The sequence below is a fragment of the Primulina tabacum genome, chromosome 4 (assembly GCF_025594145.1).
Source record: "Primulina tabacum isolate GXHZ01 chromosome 4, ASM2559414v2, whole genome shotgun sequence".
NCBI classification, from domain to species: Eukaryota; Viridiplantae; Streptophyta; class Magnoliopsida; order Lamiales; family Gesneriaceae; genus Primulina; species Primulina tabacum.
Genome location: NC_134553.1, coordinates 5,550,360 through 5,577,934, shown reverse-complemented (window position 1 = coordinate 5,577,934; position 27,575 = coordinate 5,550,360). Strand labels below are relative to the sequence as shown.

Sequence of the window (27,575 nt, the reverse complement as noted above, 5' to 3'; positions counted from 1 at the left end):
GTGTATAAAACTTCATAGCACAAAGAACTGTGAACTGCTGATTAATATATTCAGTATCAATTGAAGTGTATAAAACTTCATAGTACAAAGAAAAATCTTAAAGTTACATCATATACAAAATTGCAGCCGGCAGGTATTTGTATATTAATATATATGGATAAAGATATTGAACAACAAACAAGTTCCATGCAGCATGTATATATACATATATATACATATACATGTAAAATGTTCTAACAAGTCACCAGTTTCAAGGCTCCAGTAGGATTTTTCTAAGCTCGTGGCTCTTTTCAGCAACACAACCAGAACCAAGTAGAGAAGTAATCCATATTTCATCAGACTTCACTGGTTCGTCATCATCATTCCTGTGCCAACTCCAAAATGCATGGGTAGAGTTCACTATCTTGAACTCGCCATGACCGAAACTTGCTTCGCGGAAGACAGACCACTCGGGCTGGGGATCCAGGTACCTATAAGTTGATTTTCCAAAATTCAAACGCTCAGTAATCAAATTAATCCTCCATCTCATGCAATAATAATAACTCAAAAAAGATGTGGCAAATGATGGGGTAAAATAACTAAATTCAAGGATTCTACAATGTAATCTAAGAACAAGAATAGTAATCTCTATTGGACTTGCCAGACAGAGCAATGATCGTTAAGTATGAGTGAAGGCGTTCATTAATAGATCTAGGCCATCGAATTTTCCTTTTCCATCATCGTTTCCAGTGGAAGGAGGTAGCGGGGGAATATGAGTCAAGTTGTAACCCAAAAATGGAACATCGTGTAAAAAAACAGAGGAATGTAAGGTAAGCCTTCCACCTAAATAATTAGCTAAATTAACAGATTTTTTATTGATACTCAAGATAATTCTTCCATGTTAAAAAACGAACTTACTTGTGAGCTAAACCTTCACCATTTCCGCCATCACCAATTGTAATGTGAACAGCTCCACAGGGATCCACTTTACCATTGTACACACGCCTCTGTTAACAACAAAAATTAAGTCTTCAACTGCTCAAAGATAATTAAGATGATAAAAGCAATAGGTTGAAATCATACCGAGCGCTCATAAGCATGCACATGGCCAGCAAAAATAACATCCACACTAGCTGCATGAAGCAAGGGCTCCATCGCTGCCATCATGTCATCACCTTCACCTTGATGAGCCTCATTACTGTTATACCATGGCGCATGAAACAACACAAGTAGCCAGGGTGTCCTTTCACGGTCCACCATTGAAAGATCAGTCTGCAAAAATTTTAAGGTAGAAAAGGATATAAAGATCAAAAAACACAGTTTATAAAATAATGCTTCATCGGTAGCCTAATTATTGCCCCATTTGTAACCATATAAGCTCATTCTGTTTCAAGATAAATAAAGAGATTTATTTCCCCTGATACTGGCGCTTTATGAGAAAGTTCCTTAAGATAACTCCATCCGTAGCTGTTATATCTACATGCCAGTTCATGTGATACGTATATGCAGGTAAATGCAATTCCTAGATATACATCAATAAATGAAGCATCTAATGTCGCTGCGTTAAACGGACCTTCAGCCAACTATATTGAACGGAGTACTGATCATAATCAGTGTACGAACCAAGCATTATGACATGAACTCCGGCCACGTCAAACGAATAATAGAGATTCGAACTGGACCCACTCTCTTCATACGGCATCTTCCATCTTGAGTTATAGGATTTGAAGCTGTCTATGAAAATTGGTATGTTCTCCTTCTCATGATTCCCTTGGGTCACCATCCACGGTCTTGCACTAGCAAGTGGCTGCACTAGTTCCCCAAATGTGTCCCACCTATGTTGTATATAATCCGCATAGGAAAGGTCTCCAGGAAGCATATGTACATCATATCTGCACTGGTCTATGTGGTCCAAAGTCGACTTGGTCCATCCAGTCTGACCTAAATCACCTGCCACAGCAAATGTAACAGGAAATTGAGAGGGTGGAGTTTTGAGTTGGAACTCAGTGCCCTCCCCACCACATCTATAGAAATACAACGTGCCATATTCCAGGGGACCAATCACCGTATGGTGAATCTTTCCAGATCTATACAGTATATAACTATAACTAGTACTCTCTCCTTCAGCTTTAAAACTGTAATTTTGGGATGATGTTCCATATTCAACTATTGAAGGAGCATTTTTGTCGCTAGTTATCCATGATATCCGCATGTGTTTGTCTCCGGCCAAGGAGATGTGAACCTGCCATTGAAACCAATACACAGTCACAGTGACAGAATCGGTCAATCTTGACAAAAAAACAGAGTGCAGATTATATTAGGATTGGGCAACTTTTCAAAATTTTCTTTACTTCTCAGAAAAGATAATAGGAATCAGATCAAGTGTAAATAAATTTAACCATAAAGTCAATTATAGGAGACCAATAGAAGTTCCAACTTCCGACATATTAGCAAAAAGCACCAGCTCCGAATTCAATGTATTTTCCCTAAAAAAACGCATCCATTAATTTTTCTTGTTTTTACAAATAAATACTCTAGACACACAAAGAATATAACTTCAAAACCTAAATCTGGCAAAGCCGAACACCCTAGAAATAGCGAAATACAATCAAGCCACTCTCTTTCCTGATCAAGTAAATACCGACAAACTACCATAAAAAGGAAAATGAAAAGAATTTCACCTGTTGAGGATGAGAAGAGGGACTCGAATTCCACGGGAAGTGAATCATTTTGCGCGGCGGCGGTCGAATGTACTCCGCCGCGGCGCCGATTGTCAGCACGACCAGAATCAAGACAACCAATTTAAAATCCATGGCTTCGCGAAGTTTACATGGACGAGAATTAACGTGAATTGTCTGCTTTATGTGGTTATCTTGATTTTGATGTTCGAATGTGGAAAGTGGAGTCAGAGGGACAACACATGATTTTGCCTGTGTATATATAATTGGACCATTTTGTCTGAACCACCCCGCCATCTTCGGCCTCAATCTGCCAATATTTCAATAATACTTTTTTAAGGCAATATTTTAATAATTTGATACTCATTTATAGGGATGCATCAATTTTTTTATTAGAATTTATTAACTTTGATTTAAATCTTGATTATTGTTTATCTATTTGTATTTTGACAAAAACTTGTGTGAGATAGTCTTACGGGTCCTATTTTATGAGACGGATATCTTATTTGGGTCATCTATGAAAAAGTATTACTTTTTATAGTAAGAGTATTACTTTTTATTAAGAATATCGATAGGGTTGACATGTCTCACAGATAAAAATTCGTGAGACTGTCTCACAAAAGACCCACTCTTGTATTTTTGTATGATCTAAACTATATTTTATATTTGAAAAAAGCTATATTGTTATTATTTCCGAATCAATTTGAATATATCTTCTAATATTTTAGCATTATAATTGAGCATTCACCAAAAAAATGACAAACCGATCCAAACCTCCCCAAAACCGCTCAAAGCTGCAAATCTAATTTCACACGTAAAACCGCAATTTTTTTAAAAAAAATAACAATCGCATGTGGCAATTTGGTTTGAATTTTTGAAAAAAAAAAATGGCACATCGTGATCATCCCTACATCATTATGTTTTGATTATTAGTTTACCATCAAATTTTATGTAATAAGTATAATTATATTAATTTTCATATTCACTTAGGCCTTAGATTATAATTTACACGTAATCTTAGGTGTGTGTATATGTATTAATACCCAAGATTTTTTATATTTTATTATAATTTCTGCATAATTACATCTCAGGTGCAATGTTAACTTGCACGAGATGTTTATTTCATAACATTTATGCATATTAATTTTATTTTTTTATGTTTAATAACAAATTTCAACTAAAAATTATTATTTGTTTCATAATTATAAAATATTATTTATAGATTGTTAAATTTATAAGAAATACTTTGAAAAACAAAATATATTCCACAGGGGCAATATATAATATTTATGTGTTGTATTATATACATGCAATGCTCTCCTAGTTCCCATTAAAGTTAGATGATACTTAAAATTTCTTGATTAATTTGGTCCAAATAAAAGATTCTATTAAAAAATAGTAAAGATTAGACATATGGAGAGGTATTGTTTGATAATAATTATAAGATTAAATGAAAAATCAAGAATATAAAATATAATATATTCTTTAAAAAATACAAACATAAATACATAATGAGAATTGGTATTTACATTTCATTTTATATTATCTACATTTCACTTCATGTGTAAATTATGTTTCAGATTTATTCACAAACGAAGTAAAAATAATAAGAAGTAAAAATAATAAGAAATAAAACGTAAATATCGACTTCCATATATATATCATTTAAAAATACCCATAGGTTCTAAACTCACTTGTAACAATTTTAAAAAACATGACTTAGTAACGTGTTTGATTAAATTTCTAGGATGAAAGTGCTTCCCAGAATTGAATGCAAATGTAACCTATGTTTTCAAGAAATTGTGAAGACAACGGTGATGGCTAGAATCTCAGGCCACACGCAAGCAATTATGCAAATGGCTTGAAGTCAAAACAACTCAAAGAATGAATGAAAAAAGGGTGTCTTGTATAATTTGATTGAAGAAGTATCGTGCGGTAGATAGAAGATTGTATAGAGTTCTCATTAACCACAAATACATGCCTGAGCAAATTTTCCTAAATGGACAAGGCTTATTTCTTCTTAGGAGCACTTTTTTTCTTTGCAGCAGTTTTCTTCTTCGCAGCTGCTTTCTTCTTTGGATTTTTTAACCCCATTCCGCTTTCCTGTCAGCACAATCAACATGCATGTTTAATTCGTGAATTGGAACAGAATTCTTGTTCTTTTATGTCTCACCGTAACAATCCAGTTTATCATAAACATGACGCTTTCAACGTGCAGAAATTTGTTGCAACCTAGCGAGATATGGTAAATGGTGGTGAATGATGACTAGCAGAAACATTGTAAATTTCTAAAGGTTTTACTCCTTGAAATTTAATGGACACTAGACATACAGGAGAACGTTGAAATATCATTAATAAACACGTTTGAAATATACTTGTATGTATCTTCTAAAAGTACCTTCCTGTAACCCCTGTAAGCACTTTGACCACTTAACTGCTGCCCATTTCTGCTAACGTAAACCTGAAAATCATTTGGTAGTTTGATTAATACTGTAAATCAAATATATGTAAGATATTAATCATAAACCGGAGTATGTGTGTGCAGAGGTGCAGGGCTGGTCAAGAAGAAGATATCAGCTTCACTGGCAAGGTTACCTTGATTAAAGTTAAATATATATTTTCGACCTCATCTTGGCATCAAGATTGAGTGTGAAATGTTTAGATATCGTTAGATTTCTTCTTTGCTTCTTATAATTGACAAAAAAACTAGAAAACGATGGCCGAAATATACCGAGGATATATATGGCTGAACCCTACGATAAACAATGTCTTCCACTACTATATTAGTCTTGATACAGAATCCATCAATTGCTAAAAAATTAATTTAATAAAAGAAAAAAAATTGGCTTGAATATTTAATGGAGCACAACAAAGACACTGGCATCTTAGCCATTCTTTACTTCCGAACAAGAAACGACAAAGAGGATAAGTTTAAGAAATGTCTACTAACGTAGTAAAGTTAGACATTGAGATATATCTATGACCTCATCCACATTTTGTTGTGCAACTGGATCATAGATAAAAATGAAACAAAAGGTTTGAAAAGAGAACAAATTGGCATCTATATACGAAGTTGCACTTACTCTTTGGCCACTTGAGTTGGTGTACCAGTGACCACTAGATTTACTGGCAGCTGCATGCACCTTTCTCTTGCCAGCCTTTTTAGGAATTCCACAACCTTTTGGATTCACCCAGTTCTCAGAATCTTCAGGCATGATGGCATTCGATTTTGAAACATTTCTCTTGGTCCTCGTGGAGCTAGTCTCATATGTTATCTTCGAATTTTCTTCATGGCAGAATTGGTGCCTATGAACATATACACAGATTCACACAAAAAAAACATGTATAACATAAGAAGGAAAAATAACAGTTGAATTGCAAAAGATTCTGAAATAGCAATACATGTAATCAATAACTGATGCCTTCTGCTGCTTATGTTCCTGATTTTTTGCTGTTCCCAAGGGGAAGAAGTTGGGCAACCGATCACGAACCAGTTTCTGAATTCTTGAATTGTCATGGAAAAAGTAGAGATGAGCTGGAGGAACAGAACCCACGTCCCATTTCTTCTCATTTTTAGAGTCCTCACCGTTAATTACCATTTCATTGTTAGATTTCCCAGATCTGAAAAATTTATCACAGACCTCATCAAAAGCAGGTGTAGGGATGCGAAAACTCTTCTCCTTGCAGAAATCTTTACACAAATCAGTTTCGTGATTGCCAACTGATTCTTTCCTTGAATATGAAGTTGAACAACCGACTTTACACACATTTTCACCATTAGATGAGTCGTCAGAATCAGAACTAGAATCGATCAGCTGGAATCTTCGGAGAGGACTGACAGATGTCGAAGCACCTAAAACCTCTTTCCTCCTGGTTGATTTCCAGAGACTATCAGATTGTGTAGTCAAAACTTGCCGACCATGTAGCGAGGGATTCGAGCTGCTACATATAGAATGACTAGGAGGATTTCCAGCTAAATAAAACAAAGATGAAGATTATGAGGAAATGAAAGGTAAGGGCGACCACAGAGTCTCGAGCCACTACAATGAAATTACTATCAAAGGATAATGTGAGACAGCCAAGACAGTCACAACAGGCATATGGTATTTTGATGCCAAGAGAATTGCAACTGCACTAAGGTAATTGCTTGGGTAAATAACACTAAAAAAATTAAAACGAAGGAACATAGGTCTTGAGGGTAAATAACTTCAAATAGCACACTGATGTATCAAGCAATAACCGAAATTGATGTCCCATAAAATCACTAAAGAATTATGCGCCAACTCCTGTCTTCGGCTTAGTTAAACCAGTTACGTTGATTTTCAGATAAAATTTGATTTGCAGCACTTTGTATAACTAAGAATCAAACTATTTTAACTGAAGTATATGATGACCTAGCATTATTCTATGTTAATTCTAAAAGCAATCGTGGAATTAGTTGATAAGTTTGAAAGGTTGATTCATTGAACAGACTATCTTCACTTGTCCCTAATATGACCGCATTCGACAAATTCACTTCATATATCCTCATTGATTTCTTTAACTCAGATGATACTCACACAATAGCTACACAAATTTTCGAATGATGCCATTCCAATTCCAAGAATGCGTAACATGTAGATTCTACTGGCAAGACACCAAATACTGCAATTCAATGTTTAGAACATAAAAATATTTTGCAGCTACAACAAAACCAAAAAGAAAATACAATCGGTTAGCTCCATAAGTCTGAAGCCACGTTTTTCCCATCTTGCACTCGGACAACAAAATATCAAAACTTATTCTGAAAAACGAAACATTTGCATTTTATATATGTCGTGACAATTCTTCCAAATTTTTTAAAGGACTCCAAGCAAGAACATTTACAGTCACATCCAAGTCTATTTCAGCTAAAGCACTAGCATAAACAAATATATATCCAATTTCAGAAGTGGGTTCATCTATGGATGCCTGAAAAAGTACAGCATTCAAAAGAAACCCATATTTGATAGAGGCAAAAGAATGAAACTTTACCTCTAGGGCAATCTTCCTCGGAAGAGAAACCCTCGATATCATCATCCACATCGTATCTTCCCCGCGCATCATTGGCTTCTCCATTTCGGGCCACTGATTTGAGCTGTACAATGGGCCCCTTTCGAAGCCTTTTGAGCACCCGAGTTGGGTTAGAAAACTGTTGGAGAGAAATCCTCATTGGGGATTCAAAATCTTCATCTTCGCTTATTTCAATCGTCCTAAAACCTACAGCGGTTGAACTTAGAGGCCGTTCAGCTGGCGGGGTTGAAGAGTTGGAAGGCGGTTCCGATTCTATGTCCAAATCAAGCCCTAGAGAGAACGAAGGAGGCAACAAATCGAAATCCGCCATGGGAAGAAAGGTAGTTGTTGAAGGGTAAAGGCTAGAATGGAGGGATCCTGGGAGAATATCATCAGCTCGATGGAAATGAAAATGGTCCCGCGCTTAGGTGCTGGACTGCTGGGTCGCGAGCAGGGAGGTAAACAAACGAAATCGTTCACGAGTTAGTGGAAGATCAGTTAATAAAAATTTAATTTAATTCGCTTGTTAATTATATCAAGTCAAAGAGTTCAAATTTAAAAATATTCGGCTTGTGAACTTGCAAACATGTTCATTAATAGGCTCGTGAGTTCGAGCTCGGTTTGTTTAGGTGGCACGTAAGTTTGAACTTTGATCATTTGTTGAGATGACAAATAAAAATATTAGTGCTAGGGGTGAGCATTCGGTCGTTACCGACCGAATCGAATTAACCATAAACGAACCAAAATATTATCCAATATTGAACATGTCGAATTAATTTTAATAACCGCTGAAAACCGAACCGAATTAAAATTGGTAACCGAATTAACCGATTAGCTTTAAAAAAATTGTGATTTAACTTTAATTATATATGTAAGTTTTCTTGAACACTACAGTCTACACAAATGCATAAAAATATAAAATCACAGACATTACAAATGTATAAGTTTTGTTTGAATACAATTAATACATGTTTTTTTATGAAATAATATAACATGAGCGGACATCGTCTTGACCGGTATAACGAGAGATGGGTGGGCAGCAGATGAAGTCAAAAGTGAAGAACAGAGAAGTGAGAACGAGAAAGCCAAAACGTTTAGAATTAGATTAGAATTATGGTTGATTTTAAAATTAAAAATTTAAATATATATAAAATTTGATAAATAATAAAAATTTATTAAATAATAGTATTTATTATATCGGTTAATTCGATTAACCGATTTCAAAATTTTGAAAACCGTAACCGAACTGAATTAATCGATATAACCGAATTTTTTTTATTTGAAAATCGGATTTCTAAAATAACCAAACCGAATTTTCGAATTGGTTCGGTTCGGTCGGTTTAACTGAAATATCGTTCACCCCTAATTAGTGCTGATAAAATTTACACTTTTATGCGAAAATATATATTTAATATTTAAAAAACCTGAATCAAGCTCAATGTCAAGCTCAATTGTATGTTTTAAGAGCTTGGAAAACGAGTCAACCTCAAGTCAGACTTGTTAAACATGATAAACGAGCTATTAATGAATCAAGCTCGATCCCGACTTGATTAATATGATAAACGAGCTTTTAACGAGTTGAGCTCGAACTTTTCACGAGCTTAATAATTTCAAAACGATTTGAGCTCGAGCTAGATGATAAAATCTCGAACGAGCTCGAACCTTATGAATCTTAAACGAAACAAGCTGAAATTTGATATTATTTGGCTTGATTTGGATGGTTTATATCCTAGTTGGTGCAACTTCTGCTTTCATCCTTTTATCCTTTATTTATTACTTAAATAATTTAATTAACTTCTTCGTAAATTCACAATCGCATTTACCTGTCGGACACATAGTGCAACTGGTATGGGCTTGGTATAAATTATAATTGGTCTTGAATTTTTTTTAACGACCAACCCAACAAATTCAGAAATGGTCCAAATTACTTATGTATCTTGCAAGTTGGCCCAAAAATCCCACGGAAAACAATTGGCATGTGGGGCAAACGAAGGAGTAAATGCCATTGGTTACTACGTCGGAACTTAATTGCAAATACGGAATAAATATCGGGGAAAATTGGTTAAATAACCTTCGGTCAACACTTTTTTTAAGAAAATGATCCTCCTCAAGTGTATATGAAATACACTTGACGAAGTCCTTTTCTTAAAAAAAGAGTTGACCGAGGTTAAAACATAAAATATCCCCGGAATCATCGGTAAGATGTAATAATTCACGCGGAGAAAGGACTAAATAAATTAATTATATTTCCTTAAAGAATCATGTGGTGAGAATGTATTTCAAAATTCAAATTCGAACTTTATTTTAAATTAGACAAAAATTCGTGTGAGACGATCTCAAGGGTCATATTTTGTGAGACGGATCTATTATTTGGGTCATCCATGAAAGAGTATTACTTTTTATGCTAAGAATATTACTTTTTATTGAAAATATCGGTAGGATTAACCCGTCTCATAGATAAAGATTCGTAAGATCGTCTCACAAGAGACATACTTTTTAAATTAAAAGGGCATGAAATGTTATTTTTAAATCTTTTGATATCGTTACCATTCGGTAGGGTTGCAAGGTTACTTTCGAAATGTTTATATATTTATTCAAATGAAAATAATGTCGATCAACATTCCTTCTTAACTTAATTAATCTGTTAGATTAATATTTACCAACATTAAAGGGAAAGTGAATTATATTTTATTTATAGACACGTCAGTCAAACGTCAAGAGAGAGCAAAAAGAAAAAAATAAATAAAATTCATCGCGACACCAAAAAGAGCTTTTATGCCATACTCAACATTAATATATTCATGAAAACTCTTGTAAAATCATATCATAAGTCGACTTTGTGTGACGGATTTTTAACTCGATCCAATATACGAAAAATTTCACTTTTAGTATCCAAAAATATTATTTTCACTGCAAAATTATCATTTTGTAGTTATTTTATGAAGAAATGTGATGTAATATATGATTATTTGAGTTAAAAGTACTACTTTTTACATCAGAAGTATTATTTTTCACTATACGTATAGAACGGATCTGCACTTCTCACCAATAAAAATTTATGAGATCGTTGTATACGAGACCTACTCACTAAAATAGTAATTCATATTTGAACAGGTGAGACCTACTTAACTGAAAAAGTGGGAGATTCATACTCCAAATAGATTATGGTACCTTATCAACATACCATATGCATATAGTTATGTCCCATAAATATAACTATAAAACATAAATGCTTGGTGCTTCATATTTTAGGGAATTGCTGGCAATTGCAATATATATGTGATTAATCAAATAGAAAGAGCTTGTCTCAAAATCAATATTTTTTTATATATATATTTGGGTCGTTTAAATATTTATTCAAGACATCCATACATATTTATCGTTAAAAAATTCCAATTTTTCCAATAAAAAACAAGAGATTTTTTTTATTGTAAAATGATATTTTAGCTACTAAATATCGTTTTTAATTACACTTTTAACAAGGTTAATTACCTGAAAATCCCATAATTCTACCAAGTACCTACCATCCTTTGTTGAATTGAATTGACTGAATAAAGTATTTATCCATGATGAAATTGATTTTTCAATAAATTAAAATCATGCTTACTATATTGATTAAAAATATGCAAAACTTGGTTTGTAATTTTCAACCAGTTTATGGATTTTATTCACGAATGTTTTCAAATTAATATTTATTTATTTTTCATAAATATATTAATCTATTACAAGATAATATCGTGGCTATATATAATTTATTGGATTATTCAAAAATTAAAAATATTCAAATTATTGTATTATCACTAATTTTGATATCTAATATATATCACTAAACACTCAATCAATCATATATGGGAAGTCTCGCCATTGTATGATAAAAGAAGACGGCTCTAGCAACAAATGTCGATGATATAATTTAATATAATCTTTATATACGCACGCAATTCTTGCATAGTAAAAACAATTTAACTTTTTTTTTTCTCAAACTATTGCAAAATTACCGATATACTTTCCACATTTTTATATTTATAGAAAAGTTGTTAGATTTCTGGAATTAAAAATCAAAATTGAGTATGGAATCTTGCCTGATGAGAAATGGGCAGATTGGAGAAGATGGATGAAACTGCGGCTTTCACATTAGCATACCAAAAGTAATTTTTGTAAACCCTCTTAATTTATAAATAACAAGAGATATATTATATATAATATTTGAATCATAATAGAGATAAAATAGTGTATCGATTTAATTTTAAAATCTCCAAACTACAACTCTTTCTTTTTTCTTTACCTTCCTATTTTTTTTAGAGTAGGTCTCTTGTGAGACGTTCTCACGAATTTTTATATGTGAGAAGGATCAACTCTACCGATATTCACAATAAAATGTAATACTTTTAGCATAAAAAGTGGTATTTTTTCATGGATGACCCAAATAAGAAATTCGTCTCACAAAATACGACCCGTGAGACCGTCTCACAAAATACAACCCGTGAGACCGTCTCACAAAATACAACCCGTGAGATCGTCTCACATAAATTTTTGTCTTTTTTTAATGAGAAACTAAATATTACGTAAAAAAATTAATTAAAAGCTATTAAAAATTTTAAAAAATATTTATTTAACATTTTTCAATTTCAATTTTTGAAAGAAGGGTACTCAGGGATTTGAATAATTTACTATGTTGAAAATACAACACTTGACGTTGTGTATTTTTTATACGAGTGATCACGTGATCATCTTGTGAACATCATATCATATGAGATAAATTTAAAAACGAGATGATCATGTGATCATATCATATAAAAATTACACGGCAGTTTTCAACACAACAGAGAATCTAAATGTACTACTACTTAGAGTGTATGTATTATAGTAATGTAATAAATTCCATTTACATCGTAAATTTCGTTGGAGACAATAATGTCACAAGTCTACACTGAAAATTTTACCTCCCAAGCTCCTGACTCTACCCCATTGCCTGGGAAGGTGTAATGGCGGAGGAAAAACAGCGAAAACAATGAAGCTAACCTTCGACGAAGCCAGCGGCCGGGAAATGCAGTTTCCCAGAGTTTCACTGGACTCCCCACATCCATCTGATCTCTCCCACAAGTCCACTTCTACTCGCAAGTGCCCCCGACGGAGAATCAAGAACTCCGGCGTCGGTGTGTTGTTGAAAAGGGGAGTTAGTACCCCGTCTGCTAAACGGGGCAGCCACCCAGAAACCCCTATGGGAAGATGGAAGTTTGATGCAATTGATGACGAGAATAATTCGGTGGTGGAGGATAAATCGTCTCTAGATGCTGGCTCGAGAAGTTTCCAGAATGTTGGGGCCGCCGTGTCGGCGAGTAAACTAGCCACGGGACTTTGGAGGCTGCATTTGCCGGAGTTTCCGAGTCATGGTGGCCACAATTTGAGAGTTCAGGTATTCGGTTTTAGGAGTTTCTTTACTGCAGTTCATTCATAAGTTCTGATTTAAGAGTCTAAAAAATTCGACTTTTTAACTTCTTATTTTCGCATTTGAATTTGGTTTACAGTTGATTTTCTTGAACTGTCCCTGCAACTATATTCGTACATGTTGAAAGACCTATCTACATGAGTTTGTATGATGAAAATGGGAGATTTTTAATTGCCTCGATTCATACCTGCAGCCAACAGGTGGCGGTGTCCATCACGTGGACGCAGTGCATCGTCCTTTCAGCAAGGATTTGGTACGCAGTCAGCATTCTTGTCCTGGTTCTGCTCTTAGAAAGGTCCTTCCTAATCCCATCGTATCAGATGCTTGCTTTCGTTTATTCTAATTTGTGTTTTTCATAGTCTTTTATTTGTTTCAACTCTAGTTTCAATAAAGATAGATATGGAAATGTTTTTAGGATCCATCATCCAGTTTTGATTATAGTCTACATGAGTTGCAATGCAAGATTCATTGTGTACTGCCTTAATGCTTTGAGAGAACTTGTCTTCTGTTTTTATGAATTTAGAAATATGGTTCTAGCAGTTTGGCATGTCGTCTCAATTTCCCAACTCTCCGACCGAGGGAGTAACAAAGTGGGATCCTGTTGGTTTGAAAAGTTCCAAAGAGTTGAAGCGGGTATATGGGCAACCAAAGCGCATTGAACAATGGGAAACTTCTGGATCGATGATATCTGCCCTTGAGAGAGAACTTGAGCATGCTAGAGCCAGAATCAGCGAGCGCAAAACTGAGCGTCGATATTCTAAAAAGAAACTCGAGCAGTTCTTGCTGAAACTCAGTGAGGAAAAGGCTGCTTGGCGGAGTAGAGAACATGAAAAAATCCGTGCAATTTTACTTGATATGAAAGTTGAATTAAGCAATGAAAAGAAAACCAGGCAGCGGCTTGAGATGGTCAATTCCAAGTTGGTAAATCAGTTATCTGAAGCTAAGTTATCTGCAAAGCGCTATATGCAAGAAAGTGAAAAGGAGAGGAAGGCGAGGGAACTGATCGAGGAGGTCTGTGATGAGCTTGCTAAAGAAATAGGAGATGACAGGGATGAAGTGGAAGCAGCAAAGAGAGAATCGATGAAAGTTCAAGAGGATGTGGAAGAAGAGATAAAGATGTAGCAGATATCTGAGGTTTGGCGTGAGGAACGAGTGCCAATGAAGCTGGTCGATGCAAAGGTTATGGTCGAAGAGAAGTACGCACAAATGAACAAGCTAGTAGCCGATCTTCTGACCCTTCTGAATTTGAGAAGTACAATTTCTGATATGGGGGAAATAAAAAAAGCAGAATTGCTCTCCCAGGCTGCTGGCTCTGTCAAGATACAAGATGTCAGGGAATTAAGGTACGAGCCCCCAAGTTCAGATGAGATCTTCTCTGTCTTTGAAGATAATTTTGGAGAATCCAAAAAGAAGGGAGGCTGAGCCATGTCTTGGATACGGTCCTTGCCGTGACTCCCAGATTCACACAGTGAGTCCTGGAGTGGGAATTCTTGTTAAAAATGATGCTTGCGCACTTTCCAATGTGTTTACGAGTCAAAGTGGCGAGCTAGAAGAAGATACCAGTGAGTGGGAAACTGCGAGCTATGTTGAGTTTCAGGGCTAAGTAATTCCCCCGATGGAAGTGATCCTTCTGTCGGCAGGCATTTTCAAGCCAGAAACATTTCAAGAAGCGAGAGGAGACACCAATCATGGACTTCGGTGAAGTTGCTCGGGTGCCAACACGAAATTCGAAAAAGGCCTCGAAAGAAAATTGGTAAAGAATTTGAAAAGTAAGTTTGTCATCCTTCACATAATTAATATATCTCTTCATACCTGAGACGACCTTAGAATTTGAATGTACGATTGATTCGAGCATACAAGATACTAGTGTTACAAGGTGTTCAACAAGACAAATTTCTAATTTTTGAGGCACGGATACGTTAAGTGTTCTAGATGGTGTCCCTTGACTGTTTTAAATTGAAAAAAACTTTTCTTTGGATTTGTACGACATTTGAAATGATAAACTGGATGTTTTGTGTGGTCATTTCAGATGAAACATAAAAACTCGTCATGTCTCACGGATCAATTTTGTTGAATATTATTTTTCATTTCAAATATAAATCGAATTAAACTGTGATATCGTCTAATGAAACCTGCTCATGGATAAGTTTTGTCACCCTCTCGAATTCAGGTCTCAAAAATTATTGCATGATAATTAAGCTATGAATTGGCCACAAATTTTGTGGTTGCAATACGTGCATATTGACTACTGGTATTTAATCAGAATCACATGGATATAGATCGAAGAGTTGATTTTTTTAATTAAATGAAATTTCATTTTGAAAAGTAAATAAATTAGGCATCGATCTGCACAGAAACTTAACTTTTGAGTAAAAGAAATCTATAGCTTAAAAGGTCGAAAGCCAAAATCTTTTTTCCCTAAATACAGCTCGTTTGCGTATCTATATACCTATAAAAGTGTGGGTGTTGGAAAAGTTTTTCAATTGTGAACGGACATAATTAGCTTTCACATATTCACTTATCTATATACCTATAAAAGTGTGGGTGTTGGAAAAGTTTTTCAATTGTGAACGGACATAATTAGCCTTCACATATTCACTTATTTCAATTATTAAATAACATATGTGGTAATTTCACATTTAGTCTATTAATTAATACTAATTAATCACATTTTATGGTTATGATTTTGTGCTTTTGACTTATTTTCCTTGTCTTTCTTTCATTATAATATTTAATTATTAATATATTCACAAATGAAAAAACAAAAAAATTAAAATAATCATTATTACTTTTGAATTAAATAAAAAAATTGAACTGAAAATAAAATTATATTTAATCAAAATTTTTTAAATTTATTGTGTCAAACTATTAATTTTTAAATGCGTGAACAAATATAATATTTTATAAACCAAAATTTAATGATGAATTTAAATATTATTAATAAAAAATTTAATAAATTTGAATCAGAAATATCTATAAAAGTGTGGACAAATGAATCGTTCATCCACATACATTGGAACATAGATTGGATGATATGGTACTAGAAAAATATTGTTGTACAGTTGCTAAAATGAGAAAGAAATATGTAGAAAATCAATGAATTTTTTCATTAATTTTTCTCACTAATTTTGATAATAAATAAAATAAAGTGAATGATTAATTGTTTTAATTACTCTCATAGATTCTATTTTATTTAAGTCTCCCTATATTTATATATTATCAAAAAAAAAATAGAGTCAAATGGTATATAGATAAAATTATTATGAAATTGTTTTAAAAAATGATACAAATGAGTCAAAAAGAAGTAAGAGCGAGATATTCGCACAAATAATTCTTAGTATAATGTTACCATCACTAAATTGGAAGTTATGTTGGTGTAATGAGAATCACCAGTTGTGCAAATAATATATACAAATTAGAATTTAAGTGAAAGAGTGAAAATAGTCTAAAATTAATTTTCCTATTTTATGTTAAAATTCTAAATTTCTATCTTTGTGATGCCTTTGAATTTATATAGAGGAAAATATAATTTTATCTATTTACGATTGTAAAACAATTAAGTTATGACAATTATATCACTTAAAATAATATGATATATTAAATTTTAAAATATGAAAAAAAAAATTAGAACATTATAAATATGACATTATCATCATTCATCTGACACATCTCAAATATTTAATTAACAAAAAAAGGAAAAATTTGAAGAAGTTAGACACGATATAAATCTAATTTATTGATAATATTCTAATAATAATCAATTGAATTGGAAAATATTATTATACTTAAGTAATTATATTTTATTCTAATTCAAATTTGGTAAATTTTTAATGTCCAATATATATAGAATTCATCAATAGTGTACATGATTTTACTTTTCAAACGATAATAAGAAAATCTTAAAATATAAATATACATTGAAAACCAATTCGAATTTTCTGTTAATAGCTTCGAATTTAGCAAATGTAATTCTAAAAAAATGACGGAATAATGATTATGATGATACATAACACCGAATATTAATTTAGAGTGATGGTATTTTTTTTTTACCCTTTTCTGAGATAGAATAATGATATTTCAATTATTAATGTAAGGAATTGAATCTCCATTTAATAAAAATTTTGGAAATGAAGTTTTCTTAATTCACTATTTTAAGTAAATATATATTGGGCATAGAAGGGGTTAGTGATGACAACTTTTCCCGCGGGTTTGGGGTCCCGCGGGGAAAACTCGAAACGGGTATGAGATCCCCGATTTTTTGGGTTTGGTTCGGGTTCGGGTTCGGGTATTTTTTAAAATCTCCGAAGTAGTTCGCGGCGGATATGAGCTTATTATCCCCATCTTCGAACCCGCTCCCCTCCATTGTCATACCTAGAAGGGGTGAATTGAGTATTTATTTACTTTATTTTCAATTCTTGTGTTTAAATATATTAATTTTTTTCTCAAAATACAATGTGTCAATATGCTTTCTTTAGCTAATGTAATGTTTTATTATTTTTTTATCTCACTCATTGACTAACAAAATGTAAGTTTTTGAAAGATTTAGAATTTACGATATTTACGTGGTTATAATTTAGAATATAACTTAAAATGAAAATTGTTGTTATATGTTCATAATCATTCAAAAATTATAAGTAAGTACTATTTTGGATTTTTAAGATGTAATTTTTAAATTTTAGGAGAATATTTATCAATTAATTGATATAATGAGTAGATAAATAACATCATCATATACTAAAATATTTTCTTCCACTCTTATAATGCTTAATTAATTAAAATGCATTCATATAATTCTACTTACACTCTTACATTGCTTAATAAATTCAGAATTCATATCATTGTATTTGTATTGTTATGTTAGTTCAATTTAGTACTTGATTTGATAAATCATTATTCAAAATTCTTATAATTTGTTTTGATCTATTTTTTCCTGAGCGAAATATTGTTTGATGGATTGGATCACGTTATACAAAGAGTAAAAATATTTTTATTATTAATTTAATTTTTAGTTATTTAGAATATGGATTCACGTGCGGACACACGTTTATGCTAGTAGAAGAGAAAGAGAGAGACCCTTTCTCCATAGACAAGAAAAGACAAATAGTAAAGATACTATCAACAAAATCCACGATACAACCCATGTCAAAATAGTTGTGAGTACAAAATAGTATGTATCTATTTGCTGCTCTCATAATTTTTCTTTAAGCTGGAAAATTTTCAAACTATCTCATCCAACATATCCCATCAGACGTCTTTTCTGCATGTCGGACAACTCCCTTGCCGAGTAAGCCATTCATCTATGCAATGAGGGTGGAAGAAATGCCTACAGCTTGGCAGAACTCTTGCATATTCCCCATCCTTCAAATCCTAGAATGAGATGAGAGAAATGATATTCTCGAACATTATATAAGACAATGTATTGACGAAGATGAACTTCACAAGTCCAGCAGTTCATTTTTTAACATCATCATGCATGGGGCGTTATACGGTTCTTGGTTATTGAATATTGAGGATAACGACTATTGTTTGCCTTAAAAAACCTACGACAGAGTTTGAACATGAAGGAGAAGTACTAAGCTCAAGTTGAAACTTAACTTTATGTTTATCTCACTACTTTATCCTTCTTAGGTTCTGTAAAATGAATATTGTTGTAAATAAACCAAAAACCAAGTGGAGCATTTATTTGATTATATTTCAGTTGATATTTTTTTTAACTTTGCTCATGGTGGACGAGACTCAATTCAATAGACAGCTAACCTGTAAGCAAATTGCACAACTAGTCTCTGAAAAAGACGTAGTCATCTCTATGGCATAGAATTTGTAGATCGGCAACTTCTTGATTGTATCTTGAGCCAATCCTCTTATTGTATTGACCTCAAAAATGTCTGATATTTCTCTCAGACCCGTCTCCATGGTACTAATCTGAAACAAAGAAGGTTCATATTAATTACTTTACAAAAGAAGGTTTCATATTAATTATTGTACAAGTTGTCAGTTTGGCATTGAGCTTACAAACAAAAAAAAAATGAACGAAAAAATCACTTTGACAGATGAGAGATGTTGCATATCAAGTAATCACTTGCCTGCCATTGATAAGCTTTTAGCACAGCAGGACTCACCCATTCCATAAATATCTTCCCGTTTACCAGACTACTTATAAATGCAACCTGAAACACAAGTTTTGAGTTAAACAAATTGCCTCCATTCGTTGTCCTCAATTCATCAATAGGAAATGATCACTTTGCATTTGACAATCAAGAAACTGAATCTTAAATGGGTTCAGGGAAGAATAAAGCATCTTTTTTTGTCAGTATCTTGTGCATGGTAACGAAGTAAAACATCCTTTTTGGTCAGTCTTGTGCATGGTAACGAAGTGCCACATTTCAAATCTGCATGCTAATTCAAGTATATGTGCCCGTTGTCGCAAGTGACACCGATCTGCTCTAGCATTGAATTCAGGTGCCAAATTATGGAAGTCTCACCATCAGCCATGACTTCAAGTGATAACATAAATGAGCATGATCTTGTAAACCCCCCCAAAAAAATTATTTCTAGCAGATATTTAGACAACATAAAACCGCCCTCACACCAATAGACCCTCATAGTAGAAAGCAATTCAAGCTTTAAGCATGAAAGCGGCTTATCGACACCATTTCCTCCATTGTGTTTGGAATGAAATTGTTTTAAATGCTAGGGGGAGACACAACCAACATATTAATAAAAGTGATGGAAAGGAAAACCTCAAAGACAGAGTGAGAGATAAAGACAGCACAGAAAATTGTACAACAGTAGATTGTTTACAATAAAAGAGAATATGTTGATACCAGACTTCAATCTATCTAGACTTAAAATCAGGAAGCCCAAGCATATAGCACAAAGGAGCTTCTCTAATGAAGGTTGGATTAAAATCGGCCACCAAAATGTAAGATGCGATAGAAGTTGAACAATGTTGGACGATAAATTTGCAATCAAAATTTCCTTCTCCAGAAATGTGATAGACTTTTGCTTCCATATTGTGACAAAGTAGTTGAATTTTCCTTGAGATCTACAGAAGATTCCTTTCCCCACAATCCATTTTATGAATTATCGCGGCTTTAGCATCCACTTCCAACCAAATTTTATGATACCTGTATCTCGATAAAGATTTAAGGCCTCTCCATATTCCATTTAGCTCTGCTTCCATATTGGTGGCCCAGTCTAAGCGCTCTTTATAGGAAAAAAATCAATTTATTGACATTGTTCTAAGAATTCCACTGCCCCACACCCCACACCACCCATTCCTTTTGCTACACCCATCCATTCAGTTTTAGCCATCCATTCTTGGGCATTTTCCCCAGTGACCACATTTTTTGTAGGTTTTGATAACATGAATTTTCAATCCTCTGGCTAAAAACCAATCACCACTCAGCTGCATAAATTTCAATAATCCTACTTCTTTTAGGATAATAAGATATTTTTCCACATTCCAAATAACATTATTTTCTTGGAATTCCATATCCTTATGTTCCTCATTATTCCTCTCGTTCCAAATAAACCAACATATAAGAGTAGGGAGCACTGAACGTACATGATCTTGAAGCGCCAACTGTGAGGAGAATTTATGATACTAAAATTTGCTTTTGACAGAAGTTGAAGAGGGGGTCGGAATTTCAATCAATTGAGTAAATAATGCCAGAATTTCTTCGAATGCTCATTATTAGGAAAAGATGATCTAGACTTTCTATAGACTGAGAATATTGGTATAGGAAAAGTGTCATGTATTGTGACACAGCTTGTGGAGTTGGCTTGATCTTCAAACTTTTCAGTCTACCAAATGTGCCAAAAGTCTTTCAAATTAAGCAATCTGTCTCTGAAACTTAGCAATGTTAGGACTTTCATCATCTATATCAACCACACAAATACATATTTTTAATGAGAAATATTATTTCTTCCTCCAATTCAAATTTTACAATAAGAAACTACGGCATTGCACCTGACAGTCACGTTACTCTCACCGTCTCACATGAAAGAAATTTCAGCCTTTGTGATTATATAATTTCTAACACAGCCCCTCGATTAAAATACTGCATCAGCCACTGCTTATGCATTAGTCACAGCAACAAGCACATAAGTATTACCTTGGAAAATGGCTCTCCATTGAGTATAATTTCCATCAATTGAACGCCAGTAAAGGCACCTGTCACTGCTCCAACACCCACTCCACGTAAGAAACCAGTTTCAGTAGTCTGGCCTTTGAGTGCTCCAGTGATTGAACCTACACTGGCTCCGCCTAAACAAAATCCAATAAAAATAGTGACAAAAAAAAAAAAAAACAACACCGGTAACACAGTTCATGGAAAATTCAGCTGATCCGAAGTAGCATTTTGAAACAAATAATCCAGAAAGTGGAAAAAAAAATTAATTCTGAAACGACGACAAGGCAAGAAACATTCATCAAGCATATGGTGTGAATATTGAACCTCATGAAGCTAAGCCATTTCTATCTAGGACACGGAGTAGAAATCACAACCTTACTCTCGAGTGTGTTTACCAGCAAAATCCGCAGGTGAAAACTAATAATACACTCTAAATTTGGCACCAAAGGAACGTACCCAAAGCACAAATGCAAGTAAGCATCGCCACAGCAAAGTTCTTCACCAGTACAAAGACCAGCCCAGATGCGTAACCACGCAGTTCAGCCGCAACCCACCACAGAATGCGAGAAAACCAACGTCTCACCGCCGAAAAACTGATCGACATGCTTGCAGAAACTGAAGTGACCGCTTGTCTATGTAAGTGGAAATGTAGGTGCAAAATATCGACAAGCAAGTGACTTGTAAATCTGGAAGAAAAATCTTGAGAAGTCGTAGGAAAAGTGTCAGCTTTTATAGAAGGCAGAGGAGCGGAGGAGCAAGGGAAAGATGAGCATTTAAGGAGTGTGGGAGTTGGGGCGTGCTGATTCGATTGAAACATCAGTTCGAATTTAACTCGAGTTAAATATCATTGGAGATAATTTCGAACATTTTTGTGAACTATCGAAAATAAATATTCAAAAAATTCGAGTTTTATTTATTTAATATATAATTATATTATATTAATAAAATATTAAAGTTTGTTCAGTGACCGATGAATTATCGAATAAAACAATTTAGTTCATAATTGACTCGAAAAAAGTTCGAGTACCTTTCGAACTGGGCTCGAATTCTAACGAACTATCGAATAAAATAATTTAAGTTCAAAATTGACTCGGAAAAAATTTGAATACCTTCGAACTGGGCTCGAATTCGATGAATATAAATAAAAAACAGAGAAACCAATTCCATTCATTTACACATCCAATATGGGACAAGGTTCATTCGACATGAGGAGCAAACTTTTTTCTTCTTCATTTATGGTTTACCCCATCTCCGGCCCATTTGGGGGTCTCCTTGTCCTTTACTACCATTTACTTTGTGATATAATCTATTAAATTTGGACCAAACTCGTTGAGAAATAAACAAGTTGGTCGAATTGAGTTGAATATGATACAAAAAAAAAGTTTCAAATTGACTTAAAACACTTAAATTTTTTGTTTTAGTTCGATTCAAATTAGAACTTAAAGTCAAGTTCGACACGAAAAATTCGAACATATTCGCGATCAATTTGAATTATTGTTCGAAAATAAATACTTGTAAAGATTCGAAATCTATTTATTTAATTTATATTTATTTATGTCGTTTAAATTATATAAAAATGATTAATAACGCATTTTGTGGTTCAAATGAGAAAAAAAAATTGTTGATAAATATTAAGTTAATAATATGCATATACAATTAAGCACGAATTATTGTTGTCACCCTACATGATAGAAGGGACGTAAATCTCTCCCAATTGTGGAATGCAAAAACTTGTGTGAGACGGTCTCACGAGTCATATTTTGTGAGACATATATTTTATTTGGGTCATCCATGAAAAAATATAATTTTTTATGCTAAGGTACGGTTTGGTTCAAATACTTGTAAGTACTAATATAAATAGTACTATCATATCATTTGTTTTTGTACAAGTATTACTTATCTCGATCAATCAAATTATTAATTATTTATTTCACATCAATCAAATTCGTAATAATTTATCTCACATCAATCAAATCAATAATATAAAATTACGATATTACCCTTAATAAATAATATTATTAATATTCTATTAATATTTTCAACAATGACAAAATTGTAATATCATATTATCTCAAATTTAATCAATCAAATCAATTAAATCAAACACTATATTAACTATCATTTTTAATTTATTTTATTATTACAAAATATTACTTATCTCCATAATATATATCTCATACCATAAACCAAACGGTACCTTAAGAGTATTACTTTTTATAATGAATATCGGTAGGGTTGACCCATCTCACAGATAAAGATTCGTGAGACCATCTCACAAGAGATATACTCATTGTGGAATATGTCAATGTATGTATAAAAAAATGGATAAAAATTCAATAATTTACAAACGTATTGAACTTGTGGGAAAAAAATGTTATTTTATAATTTTGCGAACATCATGTAAAATAAATTGAAAAAGAGAAATCACTGAGGTTGTTTTTGGATTTTTAAATTTCAAATACAAAATATTTCATATTAATTATAATGTATTTGAAGTTCACCCAACGATAGTGTCGTTTGAAATACATTTTAATTTATATTACTAATGTGTAAATAAACAAGATGTTGATATATTGTTTCATTGTAATTAATAAAACTATAATTGAAACTCATTGATTTTAAATTCATCTCCCCAAGTACACCATGAGGCTGTGTTTCGATTGAATGATTTAGATTTACGGAAATATTTGAGGGAAAAGTTTGAAATTAGTTTGAGTTACGATACATCTGAAATTCAACTTAATGACTCAAAAAATAAACTATTTTATCTTAAAAATTCATTGTCAAATATATTTTTCTAAACAAACCAATGATTTTATTATGATTAATTTGAAATCACAAAAAATTTACGATACGATATCACAATTCAATTTTGTGATGCAACATTTATATTATACTCAGGTCATCCATGAAAAATATTATTTTTGTGCAAAAAATTACTTATTATTGTAAATATAAAAAATATTAACTCGTCTTATGGATAAAAATCCGTAAAATCGTATCAAAAGAGACATGTTAGTTTGTAGTTTATCCATAGGAGAAAATTATAACCAATAGAAGGACATGGACTTTAATAAATGAAGTTGGTAGTTCAGTGGCTATTAAAGGTAAACGGATAGCAGCAGCGCCAAAGGTCAGCTTTTCTTGGAGCATGTATTGTTGACTGTGTGTGGGCAGCACTGCTTAAAAGTTGATGCCCATTTTTTTATATTTCGTATAAAATTTTTGTACTTTTTGACAATTTATTTTCATCTCGTGCTTTCAGTTGTAATTTCATTTACTCCAACAAAATCTTTTAGGTTTATTTATTTTTTTATTTCTACATTTTACCGGCCATAATTACAACCTTTTAAGTTTATTTATGTTTTATTACCGGCCATAATAACAACTTTTTAAGGTTATTTATGTTTTATTACCGGCCATAATTACATATGTAGCTACTTTGCAGATATTCATACGGTCTGGAGCTGAAAGCAATGACTGCATACGAGCTTATGGTAAAATTATTATGAGTAGATCTATTGTGATACAGTCTCATGAATATTTATATATGATATGAGTCAATTCTATCGATATTCACGATAAAAAGTAATATTTTTTCATGGATGACCCAAATAAGATATTTGTTTCACAAAATACGACATGTGAGACCGTCTCACACAAGTTTTCGTCAATTATTAATATATATTATATTGTTAAATGTGAACATATTATCAAATCTGAACATCTTATTATAATAAATTTTAGTATGTCAATGTGACATCAAAGTTTAGTTACAGTTTTACTCTTCATAATATTCGTTGTCTAAATTTGCTGATATGTGTTTATTAGCAATTTTTGTACGTCTCACTATCTTTTTTTTAGATTTTTTTATTCAATTTACCCCTGATTTATTTAAAAGTTCAAAATATTTTAGTAAATTTTATTTAGTTAATATTCTTTAAGTATCATATAATAATAAAATAATATATTTTTTTTTACAAAAAAATTAAAAAACACAAAAAATATTTAATACGGCACTGATGAGTGTCACGATAGTAATAATAGTTATTAAATAAATGTTTGGTATTCAGATTTCAGCCAATATATAATTGGAAAACCAATCTAATCAAGCACCAACTCATTTCACTTAATTCATCTGTTTTTCCTAATAATTTTATTCAACCGTCTTTATTTTTCTTTAAAAAAATATATATTTAACCATCTGTTTTTTATTATAGAATCAAAATACTATTAATTCATTTTATTAAAATCACAATTACAATCCGTTAAAAAAATATAAATATACTTTATTTCATATAAAGTAATATTTAAAAAGTTTATGGACCACGTATTTTGTAACACGGGTCAAAACTACCGATATTTATAATAAAAAGTAATACTCTTAGCATAAAAAGTAATACTCTTCATGGATGACCCAAATAAGAGATCTGTCTCACAAAATACGATCCGTGAAACCATCTCACACAAATTTTTACCTAAAATCATCTAAAAAACTATCAAAGTAGGTTTTTCTTAACAATTTCAACCAATAAATAAAAAGGTAAAATGTCGACCTTCAATAATTATATGTAAGGTATATCAATGTATTTTTTTCCCAAAAACAAATTAAATATCTTTTAATCTCGACATATATTTTTTAGTTCTAAGAAATATATGTTACCTTTTCAAGTTATTAATGAATTTAATATAGGGATGACAATGGGGTGGGGGGAGGCGGGGGCGGGTTTGTCATCTCCATTCCATACATGTCCCGATCCCCGCTTTTTCGGGTTCGGGGAATCCCTAAATCCGAAACTTCGGGGATCAACTTCCCATTCACGCCCCATCTTCGTTTCAAAAATATTAATATGGCAAGACGATGACGGATTCGAAGAATTTCTCATACCAAAATTTATTATTATCTATTATTATTAGTGATAATATTAATATTAATATTAATATAAATAATTAATAATAATATTATTATGAATATTTATAAAAATAATAATAATATTATTATTATTGAAATTAATATTACTATTATTTTATTATTGATATTAATTTCGTGGCGGGTTCGGGGATGGGGACATGAATCTCATAATCTCATACCCGCCACGAACTACATCGAGATTTAAAAAAATCCCCGAACCCGAACCCGAAAAAATCGGAGATCCACATCCTCGTTTTAGGTTTTTCCCGTGGGACCCCAAACTTGTGGGAAAAGTTGTCACCCTAATTGGATTCTACCTTCTCGATCCCGTAGATGGGTTTGTGTCAGTTCGGGTCCATTGAAACACGATATCCGGCATGTTACAATTTTGAATTATCCATGACTCATTCCATCGGTCTAAATCTAAAATCATATCTAGTCTGATTCATAAGCAAAGTTAACGGTTTTATCCGTCACATCCATCATAACGATTTTATCCGTCACACCCATCCGTCAAACATTATGATCATAAAACAATTAATTAAATAGAAAAATATTCAAATAAAGTTTATAAAACATCATTTTTTGTTAACATGCCCTTTGTTATATATAAGTTTACAACACTTTCAACCAACCAATATCAAATGTAGCAATTGTATAGAACCAATAATTCATACAAATCTCACAACATATTAATCAGTTATCAACAATATGTTATTTAACAAAATTCATAGAGAAAACAATCTTGAAGAGGAGAGGAAATTGATTTAAAAAAATGAATATACAAAAATTAAATGGGTTGGATATGTTTAATATCAGTCCATCCGATATTTGTTTCGTTACAAAAATTGAATATTCCTTGTATGACTCATATTTGACTAATATTAGCCGAATCTGACACACACGACTTGTGTTCAGGTCGGATGCTCATTGTTAGTTGTCCCTCATAGCAGGAGGAGGAGTAGGAGTAGGAGTAGGAGTAGAATTGTCACTACAAGACCTTTCCTTGAACTTGCACAAGCACGAGCAATAGTAGAATTAGCACTACAAGACCTTGCCTTTGGTGGTTGTGTTGCACTAGAGGACCGTTCTTTCTGTGAGGATGATGGAGGTCGTTGTGAGACTAAAGTGGACTGTGAATGAAATGGAATTGAAAACGGTGATTGATGTCGTGACACTGGAGTTGAAGTTGCTGCTCTCCGACTCACGGTAGGAGTTGTGCCCTAAAAATATTTTGCACAATGAGAGTTGTAAATCCATAATTTACTGGGATTCTTGGATGCATTTTTTTTTCTTCCCCTGCTTTGAATTCTTGATGAGCCCTGAAAAATGAAGATAAAGTCAGCCAGTTATCCGTTACTCAAGCATCAACAAACACAATCTGAAACGTC

At 32.7% G+C, this 27,575-nt stretch overlaps 4 protein-coding genes across 6 annotated transcripts; 1 reads left to right on the top strand and 3 right to left on the bottom strand.

Moving 5' to 3' along the window:
• Positions 1-17: 17 nt before the first annotated feature.
• On the bottom strand, positions 18-2,979 carry LOC142542770 (purple acid phosphatase 18-like). Its single transcript, XM_075649591.1, has 5 exons — positions 2,661-2,979; positions 1,553-2,221; positions 1,063-1,251; positions 898-986; positions 18-470 (listed from the first exon to the last, which is right to left on the bottom strand). Exons 1-5 carry the CDS (start codon positions 2,952-2,954, stop codon positions 251-253), a joined length of 1,461 nt encoding a protein of 486 aa, XP_075505706.1. The 5' UTR covers positions 2,955-2,979; the 3' UTR covers positions 18-250.
• A 1,563-nt stretch (positions 2,980-4,542) lies between these two features.
• Positions 4,543-8,155, bottom strand: LOC142542769 (uncharacterized). 2 transcript variants are annotated; one of them, XM_075649589.1, is made up of 5 exons: positions 7,671-8,154; positions 6,060-6,630; positions 5,741-5,963; positions 5,056-5,118; positions 4,543-4,760 (listed from the first exon to the last, which is right to left on the bottom strand). In XM_075649589.1, the coding sequence occupies exons 1-5, from the start codon at positions 8,017-8,019 to the stop codon at positions 4,668-4,670; spliced, it is 1,299 nt and encodes a 432-aa protein (XP_075505704.1). In that variant the 5' UTR covers positions 8,020-8,154; the 3' UTR covers positions 4,543-4,667. The 2 variants fall into 2 exon arrangements, with proteins under 2 accessions (XP_075505704.1, XP_075505705.1); XM_075649590.1 differs by lacking the exon at positions 4,543-4,760 and adding an exon at positions 4,812-4,889 and having other exon boundaries at positions 7,671-8,155.
• Positions 8,156-12,577: 4,422 nt separating this feature from the next.
• Positions 12,578-15,068, top strand: LOC142542768 (uncharacterized). Of its 2 annotated transcripts, none has more exons than XM_075649587.1 (3): positions 12,578-13,104; positions 13,331-13,432; positions 13,675-15,068. In XM_075649587.1, the coding sequence occupies exons 1-3, from the start codon at positions 12,700-12,702 to the stop codon at positions 14,257-14,259; spliced, it is 1,092 nt and encodes a 363-aa protein (XP_075505702.1). In that variant the 5' UTR covers positions 12,578-12,699; the 3' UTR covers positions 14,260-15,068. The 2 variants fall into 2 exon arrangements, with proteins under 2 accessions (XP_075505702.1, XP_075505703.1); XM_075649588.1 differs by having other exon boundaries at positions 12,579-13,104; positions 13,678-15,068.
• Positions 15,069-18,236: 3,168 nt separating this feature from the next.
• LOC142542767 (NEP1-interacting protein 1-like) lies at positions 18,237-22,045 on the bottom strand. The gene is made up of 5 exons (XM_075649586.1): positions 21,729-22,045; positions 21,255-21,406; positions 19,221-19,304; positions 18,895-19,059; positions 18,237-18,504 (listed from the first exon to the last, which is right to left on the bottom strand). Exons 1-5 carry the CDS (start codon positions 21,874-21,876, stop codon positions 18,382-18,384), a joined length of 672 nt encoding a protein of 223 aa, XP_075505701.1. The 5' UTR covers positions 21,877-22,045; the 3' UTR covers positions 18,237-18,381.
• Positions 22,046-27,575: the final 5,530 nt, after the last annotated feature.